This window comes from Aptenodytes forsteri, unplaced genomic scaffold (assembly GCF_000699145.1).
Source record: "Aptenodytes forsteri isolate BGI_AS27 unplaced genomic scaffold, ASM69914v1 Scaffold96, whole genome shotgun sequence".
Lineage (NCBI taxonomy): Eukaryota > Metazoa > Chordata > Aves > Sphenisciformes > Spheniscidae > Aptenodytes > Aptenodytes forsteri.
In genome coordinates, this window is record NW_008795029.1 from 7,502,543 (window position 1) to 7,518,680 (window position 16,138).

The 16,138-nt window shown below is 43.2% G+C and overlaps 1 protein-coding gene across 1 annotated transcript in view; it reads right to left on the reverse strand.

Annotated features, from left to right (window-relative positions):
• Positions 1 to 3,184: 3,184 nt before the first annotated feature.
• Positions 3,185 to 16,138, reverse strand: part of MAP4K4 (mitogen-activated protein kinase kinase kinase kinase 4) — a 165,656-nt gene continuing 152,702 nt past the window's right edge. Inside the window, exons 27-32 of the mRNA XM_009276123.2 lie at positions 13,078 to 13,212; positions 10,123 to 10,223; positions 9,246 to 9,395; positions 8,289 to 8,448; positions 6,090 to 6,229; positions 3,185 to 5,340 (exon numbers count right to left, since the gene is read on the reverse strand). Coding sequence (XP_009274398.1) covers positions 5,257 to 5,340; positions 6,090 to 6,229; positions 8,289 to 8,448; positions 9,246 to 9,395; positions 10,123 to 10,223; positions 13,078 to 13,212 — 770 coding nt within the window. The 3' untranslated portion in view covers positions 3,185 to 5,256. The remainder of the gene's footprint in view (positions 5,341 to 6,089; positions 6,230 to 8,288; positions 8,449 to 9,245; positions 9,396 to 10,122; positions 10,224 to 13,077; positions 13,213 to 16,138) is intronic.

Sequence of the window (16,138 nt, forward strand, 5' to 3'; positions counted from 1 at the left end):
CTTCCCTGGGCAGCCTGTTCCAATGTTTCACCACTCTTTCAGTAAAGACATTTTTCCTTACATCCAATCAGTGCTTATGGAATACTGCACAAGCTGATTTTTCTTCAGTGACGTTGGAAGGAAAAAAGCTTCGGGCTGAAATGCTGCAGCGCACAGGTGGGTAACGGCACTGGACACCAAGGTGGAAATGCATTCGCATTACTATTAGCAAATTTGTTGCCTTGGACCGTTTTGATACAGCAGTCCCATGTTGAACGCACGGTGCCGAGTCCCCTCTCCGCCACAGGCTCTTTTCTTGCATTTGAAGTTGTTTCTCCAACAACTTTGGTCCCTTTTTATCAATATGACAGTCTTCATTCCAGACCACGGTATAGATACAAGCCAAAGAATTAACAAGCTCTCTGCGCAAGAGGCAGCAGCCCACAAAACTAGACTTTCCCCCTTTCATATAAGGTCCTATACAATCCTAATGCTCTAGCATGTGTGTTTCAGCAAAGCAACCCCCCTCGGGGGGCGGGGGGGATGCTCTTTGTATCTTTTCTAATGTGCAGGTTTTTTACTTTAATCTCATGGGTAAGTTTCTGCACTTTTCATTACTAATATTTAACTTGCGTATTTAAAAGCTTTGTAAAAAAAATGTTTCAAATGCTCCTTTTTATGTTTGATCATTTCTTTCTCCAGTTTGATTACTGCAGTTGTTAAATTTTGAAGATGCGCACGTTCTTTTGCTGCGCAGTTTGTTCTCTTCTGTCCTGTGTACATCCCTCCTCCCCTCACAAGGTACAAATTTGGGCCTGTCTCACCACTGCTACCTACACAAGTCCCACAGAGGAATGAGATCTGCTGCTCGGTTTCCAATGCTCTCATTTTTTTTATTTCCTTCTTCCTGTAAATGACTGCAATTGTGTCTTTCTTCACAGGAGCGTGAAGGTTTTGCACGTTCTCTGTTGCCTCTGCCAGCGCCCGCTGTGAAGCTCACACCTGGGGTTGCTGATTTCAGTTACTTACTGCATACTGTAATGAGCAACAGCTCGTATCTGTCTTCAGGACTAGCTAAGGTGCTCAACTATGCTAAGTATATTTAACTTAGGGAAGTCTTCAACAGGTCAAGAATGACTGACGGAAACCAGCAGCTCAGGAGCAGCAACTGGAGCGGAGCTGGCAGGAGCCTGACTGGTTGGGTCAGGTCCTGCTGGTTTGGTCCTGCTGGCTGGTTGGCTGGTCCTGCTAGTTTTATTAAGATCAGTCAGTACCTACGCTTGCAGAAGCGGAAAAGCTGCGGGGCTTGAGGATTTCAGATACCTTCGTCCATAGGAAGCAAGCGAAACCCTGAAACATTTTTCAACTTACACCACATCCCTTGCCTTCTGCAGATGGAAGTGCGAGGAAAGGCAGGAGCCCAGGAACACAGACTTCCTCCTCCTCTCGCAGAGACCAGCCTAGTCAGAAGGAAACATCTACTGCTTATCTCCACTCCAGAAAACAAACACAGCCCATGGTGGAAAAACATGGGCAAAGGCCAACAAGAACCCCGGGGCGGGGGGGGCAAACAGCGGCTTTGCTTCAAACCTGCTCAGTACTCATGGCTTACGACGCAGAAGGCCTTGAGTTTTTTGGAGCCATGCTTTTATGCCGTGCGAGAATCTGGCTCAGGATTCCCCTTCATCACACTCTCTTGGCAGTAAGTCATGCCAAAAAATCACATGCCTGAAAGTGGTGTGGTGGGAGGGCACGTTCGCAACGCACCCAGGCTCTCCTTTGTGCAACTTCTTCTTTCTGAACCACCGGGCACTTGCTAACGTTTCTAAGCTTTTCACTTTTCATTTTTTAAAGGAAAATTGTAATTCTCAAAAGAGCAACTGCACCAGGAGACAGAACTTTAAGGAAAAAAACAACAACAACAAAAAAGCCCTCAAAAGCCCACATTTATTGTCCTCCAAAATTGATTTGACAATAAGGCTTTTTTTTCTCGATACATGCAACTAGGCAACATGCAGCTTGATTTCTGCAGCCAGTAGATATTCAAAATACTTTCCACATGCCCACATTTATTGTCAAAGTCTCCAAAATTACGAGATTTGACAATAAGGCTTTTGTTCTTACGATACATGCAACTAGGCAACATGCAGCTTGATTTCTGCAGCCAGTAGATATTCAAAATACTTTCCACATACAATAGGTGTCAATTTGACTTTATTTAAGGAAAAACGGGGAAAAAACAGTAATTTCCATAATACACAGAAGACAAGTTAGATAGCACTGCAAAAAAAAGGCTGTGTGTTTTACTTGTCACCAGTCTGCTTTGCAGCTCTACGATTAGTAATTTTAATGCAGTTTGTCATTTTGTATTATTGTTTAGCATCTTTATAATCAGCAGAGTTTGGGGTTATAAATCACAAAAAGTGTACTACTACTACTATGAAAAACTAAAAAACCCACAAAAATCACTTTCAAATAAACCATAAATATGTGATGCACATTAGTGTAACAAAACCATTTTTGTAAACATTTTCTCCAACATAACATGTGCATAAGATAAAAAATAAAAACACTGCAGTCATACAAGTTAGGGTTACTTTGACTTAAAGATACAGAAAATTATTACTTATTAAAGCTTAAAACTAAACCTAGGAGCTTTTCTTTTCTTCTTTGCTTGCAAAAGCACTGTTTGAAGAGTTCGATGTCGGTATACGTAGTGGTTTTGTAATACTGTTTTTACCTTGCCGTGTTGGCACTCCTGCGGAGGCAGAAGCTGCCAGGCGGGCAGCCCCACCGAAGGAAGGAGATTCCCCCCCCCCGGCAGCCTCAAAACTTCAACAGCACGTATCCGTGACCTGGGCATCCCTACAGTACTGGAGCATCTTCCTCTAGGTGAATAGCATCAGCTTTCAAGGACTAGATTAATTTTTGACCACATAGCGCTGGAAGATTTAAATCACGCAGACTGACATTCGATCGAATCAGCTTCGGCAAACTACACTACAGGGCAGCTGTGTGATTACACCCACATCTACCATCGCGTCGCGTTTCCGAGTCCCCTTTAGTTCATCATAGTACAAAAGGTTGATCGTTCTTCTGGCTGACCACACCAGGCCTGAAAAGAACACATCCTTCACCTTCAACGCTATCCAAAAGTCATACGATTAAAAAAAAATAGTTCTAGGTATTCCTCCGCCAGCAAATGGCACGCGCGTGCGCTGGCGGTACGCATTTACCGCTCGCTTTTCAACCGTCTACGATGTTCAAAAGAGAGTCTTCAGCAGCAACGCTGATTGGGGTTGAAGGATTTACAGCAGTCAGATTTGACACCAAAAGAAGGGTCTGTCGAGTCTGAGCTTTGCACACTCGGTGCTCTTGGCTCTTAATTGATTGTGTGACCAGTCGCTCGAGCCATCAGCTTGACTGAATTGAAGAATACGTGTTTATAAAGCCCTACCTGTCATGCCATGAAGGAAAGTTAACCGCAGCAGAAGACAAAGCCCATGAAACACTGAGAGCCTGTTCACTGAATGAACAGCTTAAGGCAGCTGTCAACAAAGTACCCCACCAAAGGAATTAAAAAAAAAAAGTGAAAACAAAAAGGAAAATGGCTGAATCATGAGACTGTGCATTATTACACCACCAACAGATTATTATACACTCAAGGTTTCTCAAGTAATGAACATGTAGCCATTAAACAAATTATTACTCTCAAGACATTTATTACAAATGTCAGAACTTATTCATAAAATAAAACTGACTTAAAAAAAAAAAAAGAAAGAAAGAAAGCCAGAGCTGGGATCTTACATCTAAACACAGGTATACGCTGTTTTTATGAATAAGCAGTATTAACTACATTCTTAAAAGAGTTTTAGTGCATTGCATTCTTAAAAAAGAAAAACATCACCGCCCCAAAATGGTTCCTACAACATTTAACAGTTTATAGAACTAGCCTAGTTATTTTTACCTGCCTGTTACTAAGCCCACGTGTTAGAAGAGTGAAACCTCTGGTTTTAGGCTAAATTCAGACTTCTATTAAGGATGAAACTGGTTTAAAAAAATGCTTGCTTTACCAAATTTTGTAAGCAAATTACATTAATCAGTGTCTCACTGCCATACCGCTACCACTATTGCCCCAACGGACCACTCTCTCCTCCTGCTGAAACTTGCTACGCAATAACAGTCAGAAACCTTTCGATCTGGTAGTTTTGGTATTAAGATTAAATTAGACATTAATGGTTCTCATCTAAAAACGTATAAACTAAACCACCTCTTTTATTTTATGCATTAAAAACAATGAGGTAGGCACAAAAAATAAACATATGTAGTTTGGATTTTATTTCTTTTTTTTTTTCTTTTTTTTTTTTTTTTTAAGTTTTGCGAGTGCAGACTGGGGTAAAACTGTTGTTGCACTTCTAGGTTTAAACAAAAATTAAACCTTTAACTGAGGCAGTGCTAATACTGTGACATAACCAAGTTCTGGCCTAACACAGAATCATTATAGAAAATGAATTTTTTTTCTTTTTCTTTTTTCCTCTTTTTTTTTTTTTTTTTTTTCCTTTTTTATCATCTGCACATGTTTCAGGCAATACCTGGTACACAGAAAATGACTAAAGTTATTGGCCAGGCCAAAATAAAACTGCAGAAACAAAAAAACCCCAAGAATTCCACCCCAAGCCCCTTCCCACCCTCCCTGTCCCCAAAAAGAAGTTATCCTAGTCACTGTGTCTTTCACATTTTATAAATATTAACTTCTTAAAACCTCCACCTTCCTCTTTGTCCACATATTGTCACATTACAAAAAAAGAAATGTCAATTAAATACATTGTTAACATTACTAGACTAGATCTGCCCTCTGTTTCAGCCAGTCTGACTCTCTACACCACTTCTCACCTTCTCTTGCCTGCCTCCTGTCCACTCAACAGCATGTTCACCAAGTCTGGGGGTTTTTTCCCCCCTCTCTGTTTTAACACTAACAAACAGAGTCCTTCAAAGCCTAGGAATCCTGGAGCTGAAGGGAAAAGAAGACCTGTAGCTTTCTAGCGTGATCCCAAATCTCAAAGACATTGTAGCACCTGATGGCAATATCTTTACAGCACCAGCTGCGTCGCAGCCTCAGTTGAAAAACAAAAAGAAACCTAACACCAGTGATGCCTGCACACACATATACACAGAGTGCTGCATTCGTGCAGGTCTGTACTCCAGTTGAAAATAATTCCGAGTTATGAAGATCTCAGACTCTGGATGTCAGCAATTCCTCGCCAAATCCCACCGCTTCTACCAGCTCAGAAGAGAAGTCCTGCCAAGGGTCATGAAATAGACTTGACTGCTTCCACCCGACCGTACGGAGGCAAAGAAAACCTGCAAAGAAAAGAGATTGGTAAATTCAACAGGCAGGACAGCAGAGGCTCTAATTTGCCTTTACTGCCCCTGATATTTACAGTGCAACTGCAGTGGTGCGCTGGGTCCAGCGGGGATGGAGTTGACTTTCTTCATAGCACCCGTACGGTGCTGGGCTTTGCATTTGTGGCTAAACAGTGTTGCTAACACACCAGTGTTTTGGCTACTGCCGAACAGCGCTTGCACAGCATCAAGGCTTTCTCTCCGTCCCCCTCGCCCCTCAAAGGCCAGTGGGCTGGGGATGGGCAAGAGGCTGGGAGGGGACAATGCTGGGACAGCCGACCCAAACTGACCAAAGGGATATCCCGTAACATGTAACATCATGCTCAGCGATAAAAGCTCAGGGAAAGGGAGAGGACGGGGGGGACATTGTGGTGATGACATTCGTCTTCCCAAGTAAGTGTTACGCGTGCTGAAGCACCGCTTCCCAGGAAGCGGCAGGACATCTGCCTGCCAACGGGAGGTTGTGAATGAATTCCTTATTTTGCCTGGCTTGCGTGTGCAGCTTTTGCTGTCCTTATTGAACTGTCTTTATCTTGATCCATGAGTCTTTTCGCCTTCCTTCTATTTTATCCCCATCCCATGGGAGAATGGAGTGAGCGAGAGGCTGGGTGGGTGCTTGGCTGCTGGTCGGGGCCAACCCACCACGAGTACCCAGTTAAAGAACATGTTTACCATCTTGGCAAGAAACTAGGGGGGGGGAATTATACCTTGTCATTGCGTTCGCATAAGAACTTGAGTCTTTGTGCCCTTTTGTGCATGAACACACCGTCCAAGTGTCCAGTTTCTACCGATCGTATTTCGATAGCTTTTTCTCCCCAGCCCATAATCTGGTTGGATCGGATGTACGCTTTGGGAAGAAAACACAGCACACAGCCCATTAGGACAGGTAGAGGGCAACATGGAGGAACTGAAAAAGCAGGGGAATATACTGACGCACCCTAGTTAAAAATGACCTGCATGTACTTATTATAACTACACACATATTCAGAGTGCCATTTCTCACTCCAGCATTTTCACGATGCCTAAAAATACCTTTTTTTTTTTTTTTTTAATTTCCCTGTGGGTTTTCCACATTAGTAATACATGTCTTGCCTGAGCATTCATGACACAATGGGAACCTTCCAACCTTCAACTAAATGGAAGGAACATCGAGTTTTTACACAGGCTTTTTCTCCCCAAGTTTGGCAAAGAGACAGGCTAATTAGGTGTTGACAAGGAGAAAGCAGAACCCAAGGTTTCAACAGAATAAACCCATCCACTCCGGTATGTCCCCAGCACCAGCTCTGTGTCTTACAGTGTTATTTTCCCTCCTTGAAGGACTTTGTCAGCAAAAACAGAGAAAGGGGAAGAGGGAAAGGGAAAACTAGAAAAAAAATGAGCTAGCCTCCTTTAATAGGAGTAATACTTCAAAAACCTGCTCTCCTTCTCGAGAAAGCCAATTGGTCTGAAAAGTATTCTGTATATCTTAAAAGAGGTTCGTATTAAGCTCTCCAAGTGGAAATACTATCATTTGTCATACCGCTTTCCTTTGTGCACAAACAAAGCAAAAATTCAAGCCTTTTTCCTTAAGGGTGTCACTGGGGAAAACAGATTAGTAGTAGCATGAGGAAAAAAATCTGTTCTTGATAGCAGTAAAAAAATCAAATAAAGGAGGAAGTCACCAGCATTATGAAAAGGTATATTCAAACAGCAATTTGATGGATAGTCTTAGGAACGCTGCCAAAAATAACATATGGGAACTTAATGAAGAATAAGCTGTTGCCCCTGATTTGCATGCATACTTAACAGAAAAATAAAAAGAAGAAAATAGCTCTTAGCAAGCAAAATTTAAAAATATTTAATTTTGTAGTACTTCCCTTTTATAGAATTTTTCTCATATTAATTTTCAGTGAAATTATATCAAATTATCTGCTACAGTATAATGTACAGCTATAACATCGCATATACCATCATGCTGGAAATTCAATTATTTTTAAATATGTCACTAGTGGTAACTGGGCCAAAGAGCTTCTAAAAATTGTCAGATGAGATGTTCAGATGGTGTCGGCTGCCTCAGTGCCATTTACTTCACAGGCACTCCAGTCCCCAAAGGCTCTGCAATTTGCCAGCTGATAAATGCTGCTTGCTTTTAGATCTAGTCAAGAGTTAATCACCACAGGAGTGAATGTGTTGTGCATGAAACTCGTTTAAATTTCCTCCTCCATTATTGTTCGCGTTGCTCGAACAGCTATCAAGCTGTCATCTCCCAATACATGCATCCATTCCGAAGCATGTAGAACTCAATGTGCTTGCCCAAGAAAAGGAAGGTGTGACCACAGCCCATACTACGCTCAGCACTGAAATACGGCAGCACAGGCAGTCAGAGGGATGCTGCTGTGCACTTGTGTCCGTAACAAATCTGCGCCCATTTTACTACACTCATCGCTCCCACTCTCAAAACTACCTTATTTTGAACTGGAGAGATTTGGGAGAATTACCATGCCAGGATAGATGAGCAATCTGCAGGTGAATGAAAGTAAACACATCAAATCAGATACACAGACATTATCAACATAGAATTACCCATAATATCTTACCCATCTGTCACCTTACACATCTTTATACTGAAAGGTTTCCACAACTTTGTGGCTGCCTAGCAAAAATTCTGTAGCTGCCCACGGAGGCCCTGATGTTTATTAAATGAGTTTTTCATTCCTGAACTCCGCAACTTGCTTGTTTGGATTTTGTTCTTAAAAACTCAGCACAAAACAGATCCATATGATTACTCTCTACTTTGCGCAGCTGTTTTCCAGGAATACTACAGCATCGCTGCTTCTGAATCTGAAGTCAAACCTGATGCACCTTCCTTCTGCACACACTCACACTCCCTAACAGCACGTGGTATTTGACTCTGCTGAGGTACTTACCAACTGAAGTTGGCATTTCTCCCCACTGCAGAACCACATCCTTCGTGATCCTTCCGTATGTGTTGACATAAACTCCTTCATCCTCGTAGCAGACCAGCAGCTCCATCCCATCCGTGTTTGGGAGAATGATGATTGCATGAGGTTGGATACTGCTCTGGATCTACAGAGATGGAAGAAAAGAGGAAGCCTTTTGTCTTAATGCCACAGAGCCTGCACTGGGAGAAAGGGTTGGGTGATTTTTTGATTTTGGCTGACAGCACATCAGGGATTCACTCACTTTAGAAGTGCTAGCTCTGCTCTCCCCAAGCTAGACACCCTACGCAGTGACAACAAAGACCTGGGAACCTTTGGGGCACAAATGCTCCCATCTTAAGGCAGACATCTAAAACCAGGAGTGCCCATTTCTTTCCATGGGCAGAAAGGGAGCCTGGGGCAAGCAGCCCAGATGCAGACCTCAGACCTCTGCACTGCAGTGAATGGTGCTTGGGGAGGTGCACGGCACACTGCAGGCCCATCTGACACCTCTGTGTACGATGAACAACAGGAAACCTTGGTAGCTAAGGCCACCTGGCCTTTGCCAACCCTGTTGAATCTTATCAGTGGGCTGCCATGTCATTTGTACTGCCACCTTCCCTGCAGCCTCTGCCGGGCATTTGCAATGCACTCGGCCATTTAGCTGCTACCCCTGAAACAGTCATGTTGGCCCATGTCAGATCTGAGTGGGCAGCTCCCAACCACAGAGACATACTGACCATGAGGAGAGGACAGAGAGTGAGGCACGAGCCCCTAAGCACAGGTGGCCGCATCTGCTTGGACCCCTCCTTGGACCCAATTTACCACTGCCAGCATCTGGCAGTGATCCACAGGAACAGCCCGACATGTTGGTCATCTGAGGAAAGGAAGAGGGGAGGAAATCCAGAAAGAAAGAAAAAACCCAGCCCCAGCAGCAGTTCTTACATGTGTTGGTAGATAAATATCATAGACTGATCCGGAATCCACATCAACGGCATGGAAGCCAGCGCAGGAGCCATAGATCACTTTTAGTCTCTGACCCTCTTCTACGGTTAGATCCACCAGCAATGGCTTATGTACCAATTCTCCAAACGACTGTAAGACAACCATCAGTGAGATTTACTTTACTGCTTAGAACCACAGTGGGTTTTATAAAAACATGCTCTAATGCACATATTATGGGTTTATTCCTCCCACGTCCTTCCGGTCCCCATCCACCAGACCAGTCAGGCTAACATGTCTCTCACGGACAAGGACAGATTACTCTGCAACCTGTTGCATTTCAATCACATAATACTGTAAGCTATTGTCTGTGAGGTTTACTCTAGTTGGTCTGTTTGTTTTTTAGTAAGAGTTGTTTTCCCCAAAGTTCAGGGCAATTTGACGCTCCCGTAGTGTTTACTTCAATCTGTACAACTGACAGTAACTGATTATCTGCAAATCAGTCTGGTAATTACACCAAGCCAGCTAACTTCATTCTTGCTGCATTCAAAAAACCAACAATGCTGAGTATCACTTAATGACTTGTTCTGCTCAGATGAAGATGTTTAGACTCAGTTCACTTCTCTCTGCCGCATGCTTTATTTATAGAGAGATGAAACAAACAGTTGTGATAGTGTCATTTTGATTATTAATTTATGCTCAGTTACAATTTAGAACTTTAAGTGTACTGCCTCTTAGAGCTAGAAAAGCTCTTAAATTAAAATATAATAGGAAGTTCATGGCAGATTTACCAAAGAACTTGTAAGATGGCCATGATAAAATGTCGGAGCATTTTTGTAAAAGGGGTAACTGCAAGTGAATATATGAAATATACTGTTACCTTAAAGGCCATAAATTTATGGTATGGCTTTGGTGCCCATGCATAGACTTCCACAGAACTCTTCAATGCAATTACCAAGAACTTGATTCTTTCATATTTTACTGAAATTAAAACAAAACAATAAAAGAATTCAGCAGTAATTCCAAAGTCATGCCAGTTACTTCAGGAAAGCAGAAAATGACAATATTTCTCCATACTTACACACATTTGGAGGTTTCTAGTAACACTGCATTTTAGGATTGCTAATTCTATGTAGTTAAGTATGTTGACACATTTATGCCACAAAAATCATTACTCTTATCAGTAACTGAACCTGTCACCATGTTCTGAATTACCTAACTGGTATACACTTATTTACACTTATTTTTTTCCACATTAGACTTAGTGGAATGAGTAAGCACTCTTGATAGTGCTTACTCATCAAGACAAGAAAATTGGTTTTCAGACGGGACATTTCCAATAAAAGAAGCCTATGACTGTGGCAGAGTGTATTCTTTGTCCCTAAAGCCCGTGAGAACTCATTTGAAAAGAAAAAAAAGAAAAAATCCACAGAATTTATCAGAAATAAAACGTCATGACACAGCTGATCCACAAATTCTTGAATATACCTCTGTTCCCATATTCCAACAGCTGGCTAAATTAACCATCAAAAAAAGCTCTGTTCACTACTTCTGTTTTCAGGAGGGGAATGATAAAGTCTAGAAACAGCCATTCAAGAAGTGTTGCTGGATCTGCCACTTCCAGCTGCCATGTGGATTTGGGAAGGAACAGATCATGGGGACTTCCAAATGTTGAGGTTTGTTAACCTCTTTCCAGCACTCTTTTTGGGGAGAAGAAAAAAAAATAGCATTATGGATGACACTGAGAAACCTCAGGAGGTTTCTGCTACCTCTTTACCCCAAGTTTCAGGGGAATATAACGCTTTTCCAAAACAATGAGTAATTCTGTGCACCTTCACCTTCTGCCATTATATCTCCCAACCAAAACTGATTTTGAAACATGGCAGGAGTGAAAATCTCAGACTTGTGCGAAGAACACTTCTTTAATAATTTTTAAATAATTTTAATAATTATTATTAAAAGAATAATATTTCAATGCCTTTTAGATATCTTACTACTGTACAAGCTTGCAGTTGTCTCTTGGTAGGTAACAGGGAGACAAAGCTACTACTTGCTCCCTTTCTACTCTGCAGGGAAGCAAGAGTACTGAACTGTAAGTGTTAAAGGACTTGACACTTTTTCAACAGACAAAAAGAAGTCTCTCAACCTCCACAGCTGTACCGACTGAAAAACAGAGCTTTTGTTCAGTCTTGTCTAGCTTACAAGACTTCTTGGAATTTTTTCTCGGGGAAGAGGGGGTTGTCGAACAAAACCACCTTATCTATGAAAGGGGACCTTTGATAATCCTCATTCTTTGCTCTGGGTGCTATCTGGGAATTCACCCAAATCTTAAGTTTTAAAAGAGCAATTTATCATTTAGAGGAGCCAAAAATTGCCTGAAGCAACCGGGATCCATAAATACCACTTCACACTGACGTCCGAGACCCCTGTTGCATCAAAGAGACAAGGAAGCTATCAGTGCCAGCTGCCTCGGTGGCAGCCTCCAGACCGTGAGCCCAACTATTGGCAGAACTCATCCTTCTTGGGAACTGAAGCGCAGCTGTCAAAGAGGCCTCTCACTACCTGAAGAAGTCATCTATGGTTCAGAGGGAAGTTCAGTGCCAGGCTGCAGCCCAGGGTAACAAACCCCTCTTCATCTGGAAGAGAATGCTCTTTGTTTCACACGCTTCCCTGCTGGAAAGCCTCCTTTCAATAGCTGTTAATGTATTGTTAACAGGCCACTTCATTATGCTGCTGACACCCTGGGGTATGATACCAGAGAAATACATTATTAATTGGTTTTGGGGTCAAGCTCCTGGTTCAGCAGTCACTTACTGCCATCGGTACTGATTACGCCCCACTAGCAGGTTTTACCAAGAGCACACGCATGACAGGAGGAGACTGAGCTCGGTCCGATTGCTGCTGCTCCACATTGACTGACACAGCTGGAAAGGAACTGAGCTGGCTCTTAGGAGAAAACCAAATCAAAGGCAACATCCAGGGCCCATTAAGATGCATCATGAGGCTGAAGCAGGAGAAAGAGCTCTTGGTTCATATCCCCACCTGCAGGGCACCAGGCTCACTGCATACTCTGCTGACAGTGAATGCTACATGTCTTTCACTAGGTTTGGTGAAAGTTTCTATGCCAAATCCATTTAAATGACTTAAAACCACTCAAAGGCACCTGCCTAGTGAAAACACGCTTTATCCCATAACTGTACTGCAGTGGATCTGAGACGGCATTAGGAAATTTCATAGGCTAAAGGGAATCAATGAATCATCTTGAAGTTAAACATATGCTTCTGTTCCCAGATGCCTCCGCAAAGCTCGTGCACTAGCTGGGCTTGCTTTCTCCTCCCACTCTCTTGTCTTTTCCTCTTCTTTTTTTTCCCCCAGTTTTTAAAATCTACATTAAAGAGGAGACTTTTTTCATTCCATTCCAGCATGTGATTTCATCACAGTAAATCAGGGAAACCTGTTAGTGAAGAGAACAGCTGCTGGTTGACAAGAGTCCCTCTGTTACCTAAAGGGTCTAACAGAGGTGGCAAAACATTACCAGCCCTCATTGTCCATATTAGCACTCTCCTGGAAGCTGCATCCGCCACGGGAAGGAAACAGATGGGGATTTGCGCCCGCTCCAGTTCACAGCCCAGCATCCCACCGCAAAACCTCTCCCATATTCAGTTTAACCCAGTAACTTGCCACCTATTCTGGTGCTTTGCCAGAAAAGTTCGCCCTGAGAGATAGGGAAGACAGAAATAAAACCAAATCTTAAGCCCAGCAGCTACACGCACTGCAGTTCCCTTTCTCAGCCAGCTTTTATCCCGATGATTTGATTACCGCATTCGCTACTCACCAACTTTATAGTGCACACAGCCTTCCAAGTCGCCCACCGTCGTCCAGCCCTGTTTCTTTTCTACTTCAGGGTCATTGTGAAGGATTTTATTTCTTAACCAGGACAAATAGTAGACTCGCAACTTGTTCTTCTTACCTGACCACAAAATGAAAAAGATTGGTGTATCTCCATAGGAAGGTCAGTGCAAAAAAACCCTGCCCAAGCAAAGAGAAAGCCCCGCAGAGCAAACCAAAATGACAATGAAGGAGAAACTGCTGCAGCCAGAGAGATCTCCCTCAGTTTTTATGTCCACAACAGCTTTACTTCAGACTCCACCCAAACACACGCTTTCCCGACAATCAATGACAGAGACACATGGTAATACCACATGAACATAAAATGACAAACTCAAGGGAACAGCTCTTCGGTTGTCTGGCTCTTAGGACGCAAACAACTTTTATTAAAAAAAGGTTATACTCCCACAACAAAAGCACCAGAGAGGCATGCACCGAGATTAAAAAAAAAAATATACAGCTGAGTCAGAACGGCTCTTTTTCGCACAAAACTGCAGGAGAGCAGCAGGATGGAATTTGAGGCCCGAAATTATCTATACGGCTATCAGAAGAGAGTAGGACTGGTTTGACAGGAGGAAGCAAAAGTGACGAAGAATATGGTGATGAAATGTGTTTTACAAATTCTTCCCGGTTAGTGAACAGGACATTTCCATCCCTTGTATCATCCTTGGAGACACAAATTGGTCAAGTTTTAGTAAGATTGTTCAATATTCCCCCTGCTGGAAAAGCACACCAAACAACAGCACTGAACAATTTCATTACTGAACCACTTTACACCAGTTCTGTTGTAAGGAAAAATGTACAATATGTGAAATTGCAGTCAGAGAATTTCACACAGCCCATGCAAACTTTATCCGCTTGCTAAAAGGTGATGACTGCTTTGTCAGCAGCCCTTCCCTTGTGCTGCAAGGGGTGTAATACTTATCAGGCTGCACAAAGAAACTGCAAGAGGTGTTTCTTCTCCACAGGTGAGAGAATCTACTTGCCCAGGCTGCCCTATCTTCAACTGACAATGCATCTGCCACAGTCATCAAAATACAGCTCAGACTCCAAGTCTCACTACGAGAAGGCCTCCTTGAATGCAGAGCAAGGTTCATGATAAACTTTATCAGTGATTCTTTAACAACTAATGGCCTACAAAGCATTTGCTGAACTGGCAAGAAGGTGGCCCTAATGCACATACTCAAACCTTGCATCCTCCTTCCTCCACCTGCTTTGCTGCCCAAAGCCATTACAGTCCCACAGATGAAACTGGAGACAAAGAAGAGAGATCGTCTCTGCTTTGACTAGGAGCCATTTAATAAGGCTCCATGAGGTCTCTGCACAAGGAAAGGAAATAGGAGATGCTCTCAGGGCATCTCCAGCTACTCCAACTTGTCAGTGGAGTAGCTCCATGCTTCGCCAGCCACAATGAGGAAGCCGTGCAACTGTGGACAGTGTTTCACGGCCCTTGGGGCTGAGCGGAGACAGCTGACCTGTACTGCAGTCAGTGCTGGGCCGACCAATGACACAGTACTGGTCTATGCTGCAGAAAGCCATGACCCGTCAGGATGGTCCACCTGGCAGCCTGCCAGCCAGATCCAGCTATAGGGTTTAGCTAATGTCTTTCATTTGCCTTTTAAGTTTTCACACGATGCCTACCGATGGATCAGTTCACAGATGGCTGCTCATTTCTGAGACGGGGATGGGCGTACAGCACCAGGGGATACCCGTTACTGCAGGACACGAAGCCCGAGCATTGAGACCATCCTACTGTGCCCAGCCAGCTCCACGCTGGGGTCCTGGAGCTGGCGCAGAGCCCCTACTCTGATGGCAGGGGATCCCCTAACAGAGCTGGGCTTCTCGGGAAAAGCAGCTGCAAGGGCTGGGGCAGCACATGGGGAAGCACAGCTTGCAAACAGGCTGCTCCATGGACTCCAGCGCCACAAGTCTTTCTGTTATGTAGACACACAGCCTGAAAAATCTTTTTATGATTACTTGGGTGGGGAAGGGCAGGAGGAAAAGAGGCAGTTTCAAAGTGAAAAATCTGCTCACTGAGCTTAAATTTAAAGTGGAATTGGAGATGCATTTTCAAATACCAGGCCTGCTATTTAATTTTAAAAGCCCCTCTGCTCTGGCGGCACCGAATGAAACATGGAAGTAACATTGCACTGTCCTTTGTTTATCCCTACTACAGATGTGACAGCAGATTTGGCAGTTAAGTGAGCACCCTGATTTATTGCCTGAGTTCATATTTTTTAAGCCAAGTTTCATAAAGGGATAAAGCCCCACCACTGCCATAGCTCTGTAAGATTTAGAAAAGGGACCAGAGCATGAAGCAATATTCCCAAAAGTCCCACATCTGACCCAAGGAAAGCTCCTCCCATGAAAATACTGCAAACGATAGCCACAAGGGCTCTTTTAGAAACACTGAAATAGGGAACACAGTCTGGACCAGAAGGCACTGTAGTTCTGAGCAAGGAAGAGCTCAGAGGGCACAGGAGAGCTGAAGGTCAGTGCAATGCACTGAATGTTTTTAAAACCACCACAAGTCCCCGTGCACCGGAAGACAAATTCTCTCTCAGATATTTCCATGACTTTAGCTTCCCCAATAGCTTAGTCAAACTTGAAGACTCAGAACAAACAGTACACACGGGAACTTCCCAGCACGTGGCTAATTTTTTTTTTCTTCTGGTTCACATGATGTGCACCAGGGTATTTCTCTCAAACTAGAAACATTTTTCAAAACAACAACAGAGAAATATCTCAAGTGTGTTCCCATTGTGTTTTAGTGTCTAGACCACAAGGAAAGTCACAAGACAGGAAATTCCTCTGCCTTTCAGCAGCCTGACATGAAAAGAGCAGGACCGGTTAGTTATATAAACATGGCTGTGTGTGTATTTCAACAAGTTATGCTGCTCTTAATGTTCATATTGGGAGGGGAGGATTAGATCCTTCTGCTTGTAAATCCCTACCAGTCAGTTTAAAAAGCTCCCAAAAATCTGGTCTTTTTTTTTTTTTTTTTTTTT